The sequence below is a fragment of the Tursiops truncatus genome, chromosome 2 (assembly GCF_011762595.2).
Source record: "Tursiops truncatus isolate mTurTru1 chromosome 2, mTurTru1.mat.Y, whole genome shotgun sequence".
Classification (NCBI taxonomy): Eukaryota; Metazoa; Chordata; class Mammalia; order Artiodactyla; family Delphinidae; genus Tursiops; species Tursiops truncatus.
Genome location: NC_047035.1, coordinates 41,344,076 through 41,359,510, shown reverse-complemented (window position 1 = coordinate 41,359,510; position 15,435 = coordinate 41,344,076). Strand labels below are relative to the sequence as shown.

Below are 15,435 nucleotides of genomic sequence, written 5' to 3'. Positions count from 1 at the left end.
TACCTTATTGTGGTTTTAATTTGCTTTTTTTTTTTTTTTTTTGCGGTATGCGGGTCTCTCACTGTTGTGGCCTCTCCCGTTGCGGAGCACAGGCCCCGGACACGCAGGCTTAGCGGCCATGGCTCACGGGCCCAGCCGCTCCGCGGCATGTGGGATGCTCCCGGACCAGGGCACGAACCCATGTCCCCTGCATCGGCAGGCGGACTCTCAACCACTGCGCCACCAGGGAAGCCTCCATTAGCCATTATTATATCTTATTTGTGACTGTTTAAATCTTTTGCTTATTTTTCAATTATGTTGTTTGGTTTTTTATTACTGAGTTCTTTAAATATTCTGGATACAAGCCCTTTATCAAATAAATGATTTACAAGTATTTTCTCTCAATGTGTGGCTTGTCTTTTTATTTTCTTAAACAGTGTCTTTTAAAAGAATTTTAATTTTGATAAAGTCCAATTTATCAACTTTTTCTTTTACAGATTATGATTTTGTTGTTGTACCTAAGAACTCTTTGCCTAACCTAAGTTCACAAAGATTTTCTCATATGTTTTCTTCAAAAAAATTTTTTTCCTCTTACATTTAGGACTATGATCCATTTTGAGTTTATTTTTGTACACGTTGTGAGGTAAAATGTGAGGACTAAATCCATCTTTTTGCACATGTATATTCATTTGTCCTAGCACCATTTGTTTAATATACTATCCTTTCCCCCACTGAGTTGCCTTGGTACCTTTGTTGAAAAGCAATTGACCATAAATATAAAAGTTTGTTTCTGGACTCTTAATTCTATTCCATTGATCTAGGTGTCTGTCCTTTTGCCAGTTCCAGACTGGTTTGATTACTGCAGCTTTATAAGTTTTGAAATCAGGACATGTAAGCCCTCCAACCTTGTTCCTTTAAAGATTGTTTTGGATATTCTGGGTTATTTGCATTTCCTTATAACTGTTATGATGAGATGGTTATTTTCTGGAGAAAAAAAGAAGAAAGAAAACCTGCTGGACTTTAGATAGAGATTGCATTGAATCTATTGATCAATTTTGGGACAACTACCATCTTAGTAGTAATAGTGAGTCTTCTAATCTGTGAACACAGAATATTTCTCCATTTATTTAGATCTTTAATTTATCTCAGCAATGTTTTGTAATCTTCTGTGTATACATTTTGTACTCCTTTTGTTAATTTTTTGTGAAGCATTTTATCCTTTTTTATACTATTGTGAATAGAAGTCTTAATTTCATTCTCAGTTTATTGAAGATGTATAGAAATTCAGTTGATTTTTGTATATTAATCTTTTACCCTGTAATCTTGCTGAACTCATTTATTGGTGCAATAATAGTTTTTTGGTAGATTCCTAAGGATTTTCTAAATATAAGATCCTGTCATCTGAGAATAAGGACAGTTTTACTAATTCCTTTCCAATCTGAATACATTTGTTTTTTTCTTTTTCTTGCCTGATTGCACTGGCTCTTGCTTTTTATTTCAAGTAACTCTTTCTGTATTTCTTTGTTCTTTAAAATATAAAACTGTTTTTAAAGAAGAAAATGTGATTATTATATAAATTATGAAGACAGAATATTATAGTTTGATTTATTACTAAATTCATTCTTTTTCTTTTTAAACTTCAATTTATAGTAAATACATACCAAACTGTCTTTTCATGTTTATACAAACAGCTGGTTTGAAATTAAGTTTATGGGCTCAAACTTACATGTGTGTTTCAGAGATACAATGAGCAGTGAAAATTTGCCTCCAATAATGCACAGTTTAGAAGTTCTTCATTTGGGCTACAACGGAATTTGTAATCTCATTCAGCTACAGCTTAACAGACTAAGAAATTTAAAATTCCTCTTTCTTCAGGGTGAGTAGCAACACTATTCATGGATAAGTCTTTATTATTAAAAACTGATTTGATTATCATCCTGTTTTGAAAGCAAATATAAGCATCAACATTAAAACAGATTCATTGACAAAAATATTTCAGTAATCACTAATGGGTTTATCTTGGGCTATTTATATAAATAATGTAAATGTGATATTCTAGAGCTATAGAATATTGCATTCTAGCTCTGACACCAAAACACATGGCATTTTCTATGCAGCATGAATGACATAATGGGGCTAGAGTGGTCTCAGTGGAAAGGGTGAGTCCAAAATGCAGTTTAAAAGAAGTAAATATTAGTACTTAATGACTAGATATACAAGGAAAGAAAAATAGTTCAAGATGTTTGCATGCTTTTATTAAGAGATTGGGCAAAATGAGGTACTAAAGCTAGGGAAAGATTAGTTAGTGTTGTGACAACTTTCAGACATGAAAATGGAAACTTTTTCAAGTTGTAGTACTGCACCACAGGTCAGAACTGGAGATGTATATTTTAGAATTATCCCAGTGGAGGTAACAGGTAAAGTCATAGCATATGTGCTTACTTAGGAAATAAGTATAGAGAAAGAATGAAAAGCCAAAAAGGGATGTGGAGACAAACCCACTACCTCTCAGCAATTCCCTTCCATACCCCACACCCAGTATTAAGAAGGGTGGAATAAGCACCAGCAAAGGAGACATTCACAAAATTTTGAAAGAAAACCAAGAAATACAAACTCTAAATGTCAGGAGAAAAGAGGGTGATTGACCTAAAGTCAAATGATAAAAAGAATGAGGCCTATGAAAAACATACTGGATGTACACAATTGGATTCAACAAAAAAGGAGACCATTAGTAACCTTCAGAGTATCAGATTTGGAAGTGTGGGAAGAGCAAAAGCCAAAGTGAAAATAATATAGAGGGAAGTGGTTGGATAGGCAGTAAAGACAACAAACAGAGGTTGGATGCTCAAGGAACTTGTCCCTGAAAAGAAGGAAGAGATCAGAAGGTAGCTAGTGAAATTATAAGCATATTTTAAAGGTTTGTAAAGAGGTGAGTTAGGTTAAAGATACTGAACAGGAGGAGATAATTCTAAGGTCAGTCTAAAGAGGGAAGAGGGCAAAAGTTGTAGAGGAGTACACAAATGTAGGCAGTGATAAGATGACGCCATGCCATGGTCTACCAGAGAGTTAATGAACTTACATTTCACATATTGTGTTAAGTTTGCAAGATGGTGGGAAAGGTACAGTCTTTAGGGAAAGGGCAGGGTGGGGCTGTAGGGAAGCAAGTTAGAATCTTAAGGGATAAGGGTCAATTTATCTAAAATATAACTATCTAGTTAAATAAGTGGGAATTGGGAGACCATCAAGATGGCGGAGGAGTAGGATGTGGAGATCACCTTCCTCTTCACAAATACATCAAAAATACATCTGCATGTGGAACACTCCTACAGAACACCTACTGAACGTTGGCAGAAGACCTCAACTTCCCAAGGGCAAGAAATCCCTATGTATCTGGGTGGAACAAAAGAAAAAAGTAAAAACAGAGACAAAAGAATAGGGACGGGACTTCCACATCTGGGAGGGAGCTGTGAAGGAGGAAAAGTTTCCACACAATAGGAAGCCCCTTCACTGGTGGAGACGGTAAATTGTAGACTTCAGGTTTGCTGTCTGAGACTGACTTGTTTCTGATTTTTATGCTTAGTATAGTTTTTAGCACTTGTTATCATTGGTGGATTTGTTTATTGGTTTGGTTGCTCTCTTCTTTTTTTAATTACTTTTTAATTTTTTAATTTTAATAATTTTTAAAAAGTTTTTAAATTTTAATTTAATTTAATTTTTTCTTTCTTTTTTTCTCCCTTTTCTTCTGAGCCATGTGGCTGACAGGGTCTTGATGCTCCAGCCTGATATCAGGCCTGAGCGTCTGTGGTGGGAGAGCTGAGTTAAGGACATTGGCCCACCATAGACCTCCCAGCCCCAAGTAATAACAATTGGCAAGAGCTCTCCCAGAGATCTCTGTCTCAACACTAAGACCTAGCGCCACCCAATGGCTAGCAAGCTCCAGTGCTGGACACCCCATGCCAAAGCAAGACAGGAACACAATCCCACAGATTAGCAGAGAGGCTACCTAAAATCATACTGAATGCACAGACACCCCAAAAACACACCACCGGATGCAGCCCTGCCCACCAGAAAGAAAAGAGCCAGCCCAACCCACCAGAACCCAGGCACCAGTGCCCTCCACCAGGAAGCCTACACAAGCCACTGAACCAACCTTACCCACAGGGGGCAGACACCAAAAACAACAGGAATTACAAACCTGCATCCTGTGAAAAGGAGACCCTAAACACAGAGTTAATCTAAATGGAAAGATAGAAATTTGTCGGATAAGTGACCTGGAAGATAAGAACGGATAAGTGACCTGGAAGATAAAATAGTGGAAATAACTACCACAGAGCAGAAAAAACAAAAAAGAATGAGAAGAATTGAGGACAGTCTCAGAGACCTCAGGGAAAACATTAAATGCACCAACATTCGAATTATAGGGGTCCCAGAAGAAGAGAAAAAAGGGTCTGAGAAAATATTTGAAGAGATTATAGTTGAAGACTTCCCTAACATGGGAAAGGAAATAGTCAATCAAGTCCAGGAATTGCAGAGAGTCCCATACAGGATAAATCCAAGGGGAAACACACCAAGACACATATTAATCAAACTATCAAAAATTAAATACAAATAAAAAATATTAAAGGCAGAATGGGAAAAACAACAAATAACATACAAGGGAATCCCCATAAGGTTAACAGCTGATCTTTCAGCAGAAACTATGCAAGCCAGAAGGGACATGTTTAAAGTGATGAAAGGGAAAAACCTACAACCAAGATTACTCTACCCAGCAAGGATCTCATTCAGATTCAATGGAGAAATTAAAACCTTTACAGACGAGCAAAAGTGAAGAGAATTCAGCACTAACAAACCAGCTTCACAACAAATGCCTAAGGAACTTCTATAGGCAGGAGACACAAGAGAAGGAAAAGACCTACAGTAACAAACCCAAAACAATTAAGCAAATGGGAGTAGGAACATACATACTGAGAATAATCTTAAATGTAAATGGATTGAATGCTCCAACCAAAAGACGTAGACTGGCTGAATGGATACAAAAACAAGACCCATATATATGCTGTCTACAAGACACCCACTTCAGACCTAGGGACACATACAGACTGAAAGTGAGGGGATGGAAAAAGATATTCCATGCAAATGGAAATCAAAAGAAAGCTGGAGTAGCAATTCTCATATCTGACAAAATAGACTTTAAAATAAAGACTATTACAAGAGACAAGGACACTACATAATGATCTAAGGATCAATCCAACAAGAAGATATAACAATTGTAAATATTTATGCACCCAATATAGGAGCACCTCAATACATAAGGCAAATGCTAACAGCCATAAAAGGGGCCATCAACAGTAACACAATCATAGTAGGGGACTTTAACACCCCACTTTCACCAATGGACAGATCATCCAAAATGAAAATAAATACGGAAACACAAGCTTTAAATGACACATTAGACAAGATGGACTTAATTGATATTTATAGGACATTCCATCCAAAAATGACAGAATACAATTTCTTCTCAAGTGCTCATGGAACATTCTCCAGGATAGATCATACCTTGGGCCACAAATCAAGCCTTGGTAAATTTAAGAAAATTGAAATCATATCAAGTATCTTTTCTGACCACAACGCTATGAGACTAGATATCAATTACAGGAAAGAAAATGTAAAAAATACAAACACATGGAGGCTAAACAATATACTACCAAATAATGAAGAGATCACTGAAGAAATCAAAGAGGAAATCAAAAAATACCTAGAAACAAATGACAATGAAAACACAACAACCCAAAACCTATGGGATGCATCAAAAGCAGGTCTAGGAGGGAAGTTTATAGCAATACAATCCTACATCAAGAAACAAGAAAAATCTCAAATAAACAATCTAATCTTACACCTAAAGCAATTAGAGGAAGAAGAACAAAAAAACCCCAAAGTTAGCAGAAGGAAAGAAATCATAAAGATAAGGTCAGAAATGAATGAAAAAGAAGTGAAGGACACAATAGCAAAGATCAATAAAACTAAAAGTTGGTTCTTTTAGAAGATAAACTGAATTGATAAGCCATTAGCCAGACTCTTCAAGAAAAAAAGGGAGAAGACTCAAATCAACAGAATTAGAAATGAAAAAGGAGAAGTAACAACTGACACTGCAGAAATCAAAGAATCATGAGGGATTACTACACGGAACTGTATGCCAAAAAAATGGACAACCTGGAAGAAAGGGACAAATTCTTAGAAAAGCACAACCTTCTGAGACTGAACCAGGAAGAAATAGAAAATATAAGCAGACGAACCACAAGCACTGAAATTGAAACTGTGATTAAAAATCTTCCAACAAACATAAAGCCCAGGACCAGACTGCTTCACAGGCGAATTCTATCAGTTTGGAGAAAAGCTAACACCTATCCTTCTCAAACTCTTCCAAAATATAGCAGAGGGAGGAATGCTCCCAAACTCATTCTACAAGGTCACCATCACCCTGATGCCAAAATCAGACAAAGATGGCACAAAAAAGAAAACTAAAGACCAATATCACTCATGAACATAGATGCAAAAATCCTCAACAAAATACTAGCAAACAGAATCCAACAGCACATTAAAAGGATCATACACCATGATCAAGTGGGGGTGTATCCCAGGGATGCAAGGATTCTTCAATATACGCAAATCAATCAATGTGATACCCCATATTAACAAACTGAAGGATAAAAACCATATGATCATCTCCATAGCTGTAGAAAAAGCTTTCAACAAAATTCAACACCCATTTATGATAAAAACTCTCCAGAAAGCAGGCATAGAGGGAACTTACCTCAACATAATAAAGGCCATATATGATAAACCCACAGCCAACATCATCATCAATGGTGAAAAACTGAAACCATTTCCTCTAAAATCAGGAACAAGACAAGGATCCCACTCTCACCACTATTATTCAACATAGTTTTGGAAGTTTTAGCTACAGCAATCAGAGAATAAAAAGAAATAAAAGGAATCCAAATCAGAGAAGAAGAAGTAAAGCTGTCACTGTTTGCAGATGACATGATACTTTACAGAGAGAATCCTAAAGATGCTACCAGAAAACTAGTAAAGCTAATCAGTGAATCTGGTTAAGTAGCAGGATACAAAATTAATGCACAGAAATCTCTTGCATTCCTATACACTAATGTTGAAAAATATGAAAGAGAAATTAAGGAAACACTCCCATTTACCACTGCAACAAAAAGAATAAAATGCCTAGGAATAAACCTACCTAAGGAGACAAAAGACCTGTATGCAGAAAAGTATAAGACACTGATGAAAGGTATTAAAGATGATACCAACAGGTGGAGAGATATACCATGTTTTGAATTGGAAGAATCAACATTGTGAAAATGACTATACTACCCAAAGCTATTTACAGATTCATTGCAATCCCTATCAAACTACCAAGGGCATTTTTCACAGTACTAGAACAAAAAATTTCACAATTTGTGTGGAAAGACCCCAAATAGCCAAAGCAATCTTGAAAAAGAAAAATGGAGCTCCCTGACTTCAGCCTATACTGTAGATTTTTTGATGATGTCCATACACTACCAAATGTAAAATAACTAGCTAGTGTCTAGCCTTACATTTAGGTCTCTAATCCATTTTGATTTTATTTTTGTGTATGGTGTTAGGAAGTGTTCTAATTTCATTCTTTTACTTATAGCTGTCCAGTTTTCCCAGCACCACTTACTGAACAGGCTGTTTTTTCTCCATTCTTTATTCTTGCCTCCTTTTTCAAAGATAAGGTGACCATATGTGCATGGGTTTATCTCTGGGCTAGTGGAGCTCCCTGACTTCAGCCTATACTGTAGATTTTTTGATGATGTCCATACACTACCAAATGTAAAATAACTAGCTAGTGGGAAGCAGCTGCATCGCACAGGGTGATCAGCTTGGTGCTTTGTGACCACCTAGAGGGGTGGGATAAGGAGGGTGGGAGGGAGGTGCAAGAGGGAGGGGATATGGGGATATATGTATATATATATCTGATTCACTTTGTTGTACAGCAGCAACTTATACTCCAATAAAGATATTAAAGAAAAATGAACTGTTAAGGGAAATAAATAATATCTCATAAGTAAAAAAAATTTTTTTAATTTAGAAGTAAATGAGAGTTTTCTAACAATGGCAAATTCTACTAGTTAAATATAAGATCCCTGAAATCACATTTAGCACTGTTGTTTTGGAGTTTTCTTTCTTAAATATGTTTAGTGAACATTCTAAAATGAAAAATAGCCAAAAATATGCTACTGTAGACATTATTCAGCACTTAAAGCTATGTCACGTGATTTTTATACCACTGGACTTTATTAAAAGTGACCGTCCAAATACATGATTTCATGAAAGTAATATATTAACACAACTGAGTCATTTTTCTCAGTCTGACTTGAATAGTCTTTTTTTCATTCTTAAGTAAGGCAGTGGTAATGTTTCAAAGTCTGTGATTTAATTCCGTGAGCAATTTTATTGAAGGTTATGATGTTATCAGTTTCTCTAAGGAATAAAACAAAATAAGGTAACTTTCTCATATTTCATCAATTATGAGACACCCACTTTTTATATTTTAACATGTCTTGAAATCAGATTGTATCTTAATTGATGGCATAACATAGTTTACCTAGCCATGTTTTTTTTCCTTAGTATACATAAAATATTGACCTATCTTAACAATCATTGGCATCTTAAGTTCGACTAAATATGTTAAATTACAAAGAGAAGAATTCCAAAAAAGTGGGATCACATGTTCAGTAGTATATTAGTTTGCTAGGACTGCCATAACAAAGTACCACAGCCTGGGTGGCTTAAACAAAAATTTATTTCCTCACAGTTCTGGAGGCCAGAAGTCCAAGATCAAGATATCAGCAGGGTTGGTCACTTCTGAGGGCCTCTCTTCTTGGCTTATAATTGTATTCTGTATCTTCACATGGTCTTCCCTCTGTGTCCTAATCTCCTCTTCACATAAGGACACCAGTGATATTGGATTAGTGATCACCCAATGACCTCATTTAACGTTAGTTACCTCTTTAAAGACCGAAATACAGCCATGTTCTGAGGGGCTAGGGGTTAAGACTTCCACATATTAATTGGGGGGGGACACAATTCAGTCCAGTAACAAAGAGGATAAATAGTGGATGAAAGAATGGCACAGAAGCAGCATTGTAAAAGGTCTAGGGTAGGCCTGGTGTTGCCACTTTTATGTCATTGAGCAAGACAGTTTCTCTGACCCTCAGTTTTCTGATCACTAAAAAAGGATAGGCTTCCCTGGTGGCGCAGTGGTTGAGAGTCCGCCTGCCGATGCTAGGGGACACGGGTTCGTGCCCCGGTCCGGGAAGATCCCACATGCTGCGGAGCGGCTGGGCCCGTGAGCCATGGCCGCTGAGCCGGTGTGTCCGGAGCCTGTGCTCCGCAACGGGAGAGGCCACAACAGTGAGAGGCCCGAATACAGCAAAAAAAAAAGAAAAAAGGATAAAATTTTCCCTGTGCTATTTTAAGAATCGAATAGAAAACACACATAAAAGCATTTGGTCAACTCAAAGGTTCTCTTCTTATATAAGTTATCATTCATACTTATAAAACTATTGATTGCTACAGCTGAGAGAAATCATAGGTTATAATGAAAGGATTGAGGTTTTAATTAACGTAATAAATTCTTAATTTTTTAATGTAGTTGCAGTGCAAAAATATGTTGAGAAAGAAAGAACAGCATAATTAAGGTATATTCTTCCAACCTAACATTACAACAAATTAGTTTATTTTAATAATTAGATATACCTATTTGAATACCTATTAGAATAATAATTAGAATAACCCAGTATACTCAGGAAGTGTATCTTTTTTTTTTTTGCTTTTCTAACTACTTCCTGGTGCATTTTGGTCTTTCTTTTTAAGTTGTTTTTGTTTGTTTTTAAAATTAAATTATAGTTGATTTACAATGCTGTGTTAGTTTCTGGTGTACATCAAAGTGATTCAGTTATACATATATATAGTCTTTTTCATATTCTTTTCCATTATGACTTATTATAGGATATTGATAATAAGCACAGTTCCCTGTGCTACACAGTAGTCTCTTGTTGTTTATCCATTCTATATATAATAGTTTGCATCTGCTAGTCCCAAACTCCAGTACATATTTCCCCCACCACCTCTCCCTCTTGGCAACCACAAGTCTGTTCTCTGTCTGTAAGTCTGTTTCTGTTTTGTGGATGGGTTCATTTGTGTCATATTTTAGATTCCACATTGAAGTGATATCATATGGTATTTGTCTTTCTCTTTCTGACTTAATTCGGTTAGTATGATAATCTCTAGGTCCATACGTGTAGCTGCAAATGGCATTATCTCATTCTTTTTTATGGCTGAGTAACATTCCATTGTATCTATGTACCATATCTTCTTTATCCATTTATCTGTTGATGGACATTTAGGTTGCTTCCATGTCTTGGATATTGTAAATAGTGCTGCAGTGAACATTGGGGTGCATGCATCTTTTTGAATTGCTGGATCATATGGCAACTCTATTTTTAGTTTTTTCAGCCACCTCCATATTGTTTTGCATAGTGGCTGCACCAATTTACATTCCCACCAACAGTGTAGGAGGGTTCCCTTTTCTCCACAACCTCTCCAGCATCCCACCCCCCAGATGGTCACAAAGCACCAAGCTGATCTCCCTGTGCTATGCGGCTGCTTCCCACTAGCTATCTATTTTACATTTGGTAGTGTATATATGTCCATGCCACTCTCTCACTTCATCCCAGCTTACCCTTCCCCCTCCCCAAGTCGTTAAGTCCACTCTTTACGTCTGCGTCTTTATTCCTGTCCTGCCCCTAGGTTCTTCAGAACCATTTTTTTTAAAATTTAGATTCCATATATATGTGTGAGCGTACGGTATTTGTTTTTCTCTTTCTGACTTACTTCACTCTGTATGACAGATTCTAGGTCCATCCACCACACTACAAATAACTCAGTTTCGTTTCTTTTTATGGCTAATATTCCATTGTACATAGGTGCCACATCTTCTTTATCCATTCATCTGATGGGAATGTAAATTGATACAGCCACTATGGAGAACAGTATGGAGATTCCTTGAAAAACTAAAAATAGAACTACCATATGACCCAGCAGTCCCACTACTGGGCATATACCCTGAGAAAACCATAACTCAAAAAGAGTCATGTACCACAATGTTCATTGCAGCACTATTTACAATAGCCAGGACATGGAAGCAACCTAAGTGTCTATAGACTTTTTAATGACAGCCATTCTGACCAGTGTGAGGTGGTACCTCATTGTAGTTTTGATTTGCATTTCTCTAATAATTAGCAATGTTGAGCATCTTTTCATATACTTCAGCCATCTGTATGTCTTCTTTGGAGAAATGTCTATTTAGGTCCTCTGCCCATTTTTTGATTGGGTTGTTTTTTTGTTATTGAGCTGTATGAGCTAGGAAGCATATCTTCTGCAGCACTTTTATACATCTACTTTTATCAGTATCAACTATTTTAGCACTTAACTGTTGAACAGACAGATTGGGTCAATTCAGTACATTTTGTGCATCATATCTTAAAGGAAAAATTTTGCCAAATATTATTTGATGATGATGCTACCTTCCTATAAATTACATTTCTGTTTCTCCTTGGAAATATGTTCTTTTTAATACTTCACTTCTTAAAGACTCATTTGATAAAAAAATATTTAAATGAAGATAGATAACTTTTATTCAGTTTGGGCTCACTTAACATATCATGAATTATCTTTTTCAGGGAATGAAATCAGTCAAGTTGAAGGGCTTGACAACTTAGAATTCCTTCAGGAATTGGTAGTGGACCATAACCGCATCAGAGCCTTTAATGATAGTGCCTTTGCCAAACCAAGCTCTCTGTTGGCACTTCACCTAGAGGAAAACAGACTACGAGAGCTGAGCAAATTACAACCTTTGGTAAAACTAGAGAAACTCTTCCTAGGATATAATAAAATCCAGGTAACATTATTTATGAGATTTAAAAGACTTAACTCCTTTGAATATAAAGCTTCCAAGCACACCAATGAAAATTTTGCTAGTGTGTTATTTATCATTTATATGACATGTAAATACTCTGGGATGCAGAAATGCTCACCTTGCTGCTAGACTTATAAACCCAACCAACCCACATGCATCTACCTGCAGATCCTCTAAGAGATATTTTTTGTTCCTGACTTCTCTTGGTCCAAGCTATTTGTGCATCTCAATCCTAGACTCCCTCTGCCCCTTTAAACTTAACATACGTACTTGTTCTACCTGACATTTGAATCAACTCCTGATAATGGACTTCGACTTGGCTTTAATAATCCATCTTTCCCCACTCAAGGCTTCCTAAGCTAGCATCCTGCATTTGTTTCACCTGCTCATAATTCAGCCTGTTTCCATTAGGCCACTGCCCCAACTGAGCCTGCCCAAACTCTCTTCTGAGATAGTATGCAGATAAGAGGGTTGAAGGTATTTCTCCTAACATTTCTCTCAGTGTTTTGCTGATGATCAGTTAGCCCTCCTTTTACCAATTTTGATATTTCTGCCCATACCTCTAAGACAATCTTGAAGACAAACTGAACTGTATACTGCCCTGCAAGGGCAGGGACCATGTCTTTCTTGCCCACATTTGTATTAGTATATAGCAAAGCATCTGGTACATAGTAGATACATGATCAATACTTGTTAGTGGCTCTTCTTGCTGGAGTTCAGGAAGCCTTTTCTGGAGTGATATAAAAGCCTGTTCAAGGCTACAAGGAAATCATGATCAGTGCCCCTTTCTACACAGCAACTAGTAAATACATATACAGAGAAAATTACATACAACTCACACATCAAGGGTCAAACAACATTCATCTGAGAAAAAGCCTGCCAAAACTGGCAATGGTTCTTCCAAAGCTTTATCCAGAAGAAATCTAAATTAGGATAATTGCTATCCTATAGGAACTCTTTCCAGTGATAGCAACTGAGCTAACACAAAGAATATGTCAAATCAGACTTACTTGAATCTGAGACCTTACCCAGTATCAAGCCTTACTAATAATTTCAAGGATACACAGGGTCTGGGGCATTCCTGTGGCTTCTCAAATTCCACTTCCAAGTGATCTAAAATAGGTCTAAATATTTTTATAGTTACTAGATGAATTGGCTAAACCCACTAGTCATCCCAAATAAGAAGAGGAGCATATCAATAACTTTGTTTTATTACTATGAACTAGCAACAACCTGAAGCTGATCTTGTTGCCTAAATTTTGTCAGCAATAGCATTTTAGAAATAACTTTGCAGAAACTAAAATGTATTTGCAAACTTTCACCAATGTTAAATAGATAATAATAAATAATCCCATCCAGTAGCAAAGGCAAGTCATTCAACTAGAGAAATAGTTTTTCAACTATATACATTACCATCAAATATATCAGTATTAAGTCCATTCAATATGACATGCTCCTTCATGGTTAAGGTTGTGTTTGATATGCACCGTTGAAATTGTTTAGACTAGATTCACCTCCTTTTCTACACATCTAGGTCAGTCCTCTTGGGAATTAACCAAATATAATCTGAGTTTTAGAATAGATCATAAGTCTTCTGAAAAAAATATGGTCTTTCCTAGTAAGCGCTGCTGTATGGCCTGTTTCCCATGTTAGCTTGTCATCTTTACCCAGTCATGTATTTGGAATCAATAGTACACAGATCTGTCTTTAATCAACAATACAGAATATTGTCAATCAAGCTCACTTCAGAAGATTCAATCATGAACTCGTTGCAATCCAACACTTACATATAATTACCTCAAATCAGCATATATTTAAAGATGTTGGGTCTAACCAAATAATAACTTACTGCTTAATTTTTTAATAGGATATGGCAGAACTGGAAAAACTTGATGGTATCTCTTCCCTCAGAGAGCTTACAGTTTATGGCAATCCAGTGAGTGTGTTATTTTTCTAATTTATTAGTTAATTTATTTTAAATATAATTTATAGTTGTATATAACTTATTTTTATATAATGTGAGAAAAGATTTAATTTTATCTGTTTCCATATGCATAAACAGTTATCCAAGCACAATTTATTGACTAGCGTCTTCTTCCAACTGATTACAATATAAACTGTCATTGTCATATACAAGAGGGTCTACTTCTTGGTTCTACTTTGTATTCATTGGCCTATTTGTCAATCCCTATAACATTACACTGTGTTAATCACTAAAGTTTTACATTAAGTCTTGATGTCCAGTAGAGTAAGCACCTCTAATTTTCCTTGTCTTCCACCTTCTCTTTTTTTTTCTTCACTGTCTTGGCTATCCCTGGCCCTTTACACTTCCTATGAGTTTCAGTAAACAGCTTCTCAAGTTATATGAGAATCTTGTTGATATTTTAATTGGAATTGCACTGAATTTATATATTAATTTTGGGAAAAATTTGCCACCTTTCCCGTTGGAGTCTTCGAAGGGATCAAATAAGTAGCATCCTTACTCACCTAACATTTGAACGAATTGAGAAATATGACAGTGGCAGATAGAGAGCTGAGAATATTTTGCTTAGCTTAGTGAGAAAGCCAAATGGGCCTGCTAACAGATGCCAAAAGTAAGTCATGATGACCCAGTAGCAGGAAATACTTTACTGAGGCCTTTTCACATGGGAGGAGAGCTTCTCCTGGAGGAGCAGAAGGCATTCTCCCAGCAATAAGCTCCTTCTCAAGAGGAAAGACAGGAGCTAAACATACCCAGTTTAATCTTCCCAGATTGGGACTTCCCTGGTGGCGCAGTGGTTAAGAATCTACCTGCCAATGCAGGGGACACGGGTTCGAGCCCTGGTCCAGGAAGATCCCACATGCCGCAGAGCAACTAAGCCCATGTACCACAACTACTGAAGCCCATGCACCTAGAGCCTGTGCTCCACAACAAGAGAAGCCACTGCAATGAGAAGCCTGCGCACTGCAACGAAGGGTAGCCCCCGCTTGCCACAACTAGAGAAAGCCCGTGTGCAGCAGCAAAGACCCAATGCAGCCAAAAATAAATAAAATAAATAGGGCTTCCCTGGTGGCGCAGTGGTTGAGAGTCCGCCTGCCGATGCAGGGGACACGGGTTCGTGCCCCGGTCTGGGAAGATCCTACATGCCGTGGAGCGGCTGTGCCCGTGAGCCATGGCCACTGAGCCTGCGCGTCTGGAGCCTGTTGCTCTGCAACGGGAGAGGCCACACAGGGAGAGGCCCGCGTACCGCAAAAACAAAACAAAACAAAAAAAACCCACAACAACATAAATAAATAAATTTATTTTTAAAAAAATCTTCCCAGATTTATCAGTTAAGTCGCTCTCCTTCCCCGAGTGAAGGAGTGAAGGGACTGAGAGAGCCAGTAGTGCCACATCATAGAGCTATTTCCACCAAGAAAGAAATACAATAAGCAGTCTCCCGTAATATTTATAGCAT

At 37.0% G+C, this 15,435-nt stretch overlaps 1 protein-coding gene across 1 annotated transcript in view; it reads left to right on the top strand.

Moving 5' to 3' along the window:
• The window catches only part of LRRC9 (leucine rich repeat containing 9), a 99,223-nt gene that overhangs the window by 73,843 nt on the left and 9,945 nt on the right, over positions 1-15,435 (top strand). Inside the window, exons 26-28 of the mRNA XM_073799892.1 lie at positions 1,719-1,855; positions 11,763-11,980; positions 13,866-13,934. Of these exons, the coding sequence (XP_073655993.1) occupies positions 1,719-1,855; positions 11,763-11,980; positions 13,866-13,934 (424 nt within the window). The remainder of the gene's footprint in view (positions 1-1,718; positions 1,856-11,762; positions 11,981-13,865; positions 13,935-15,435) is intronic.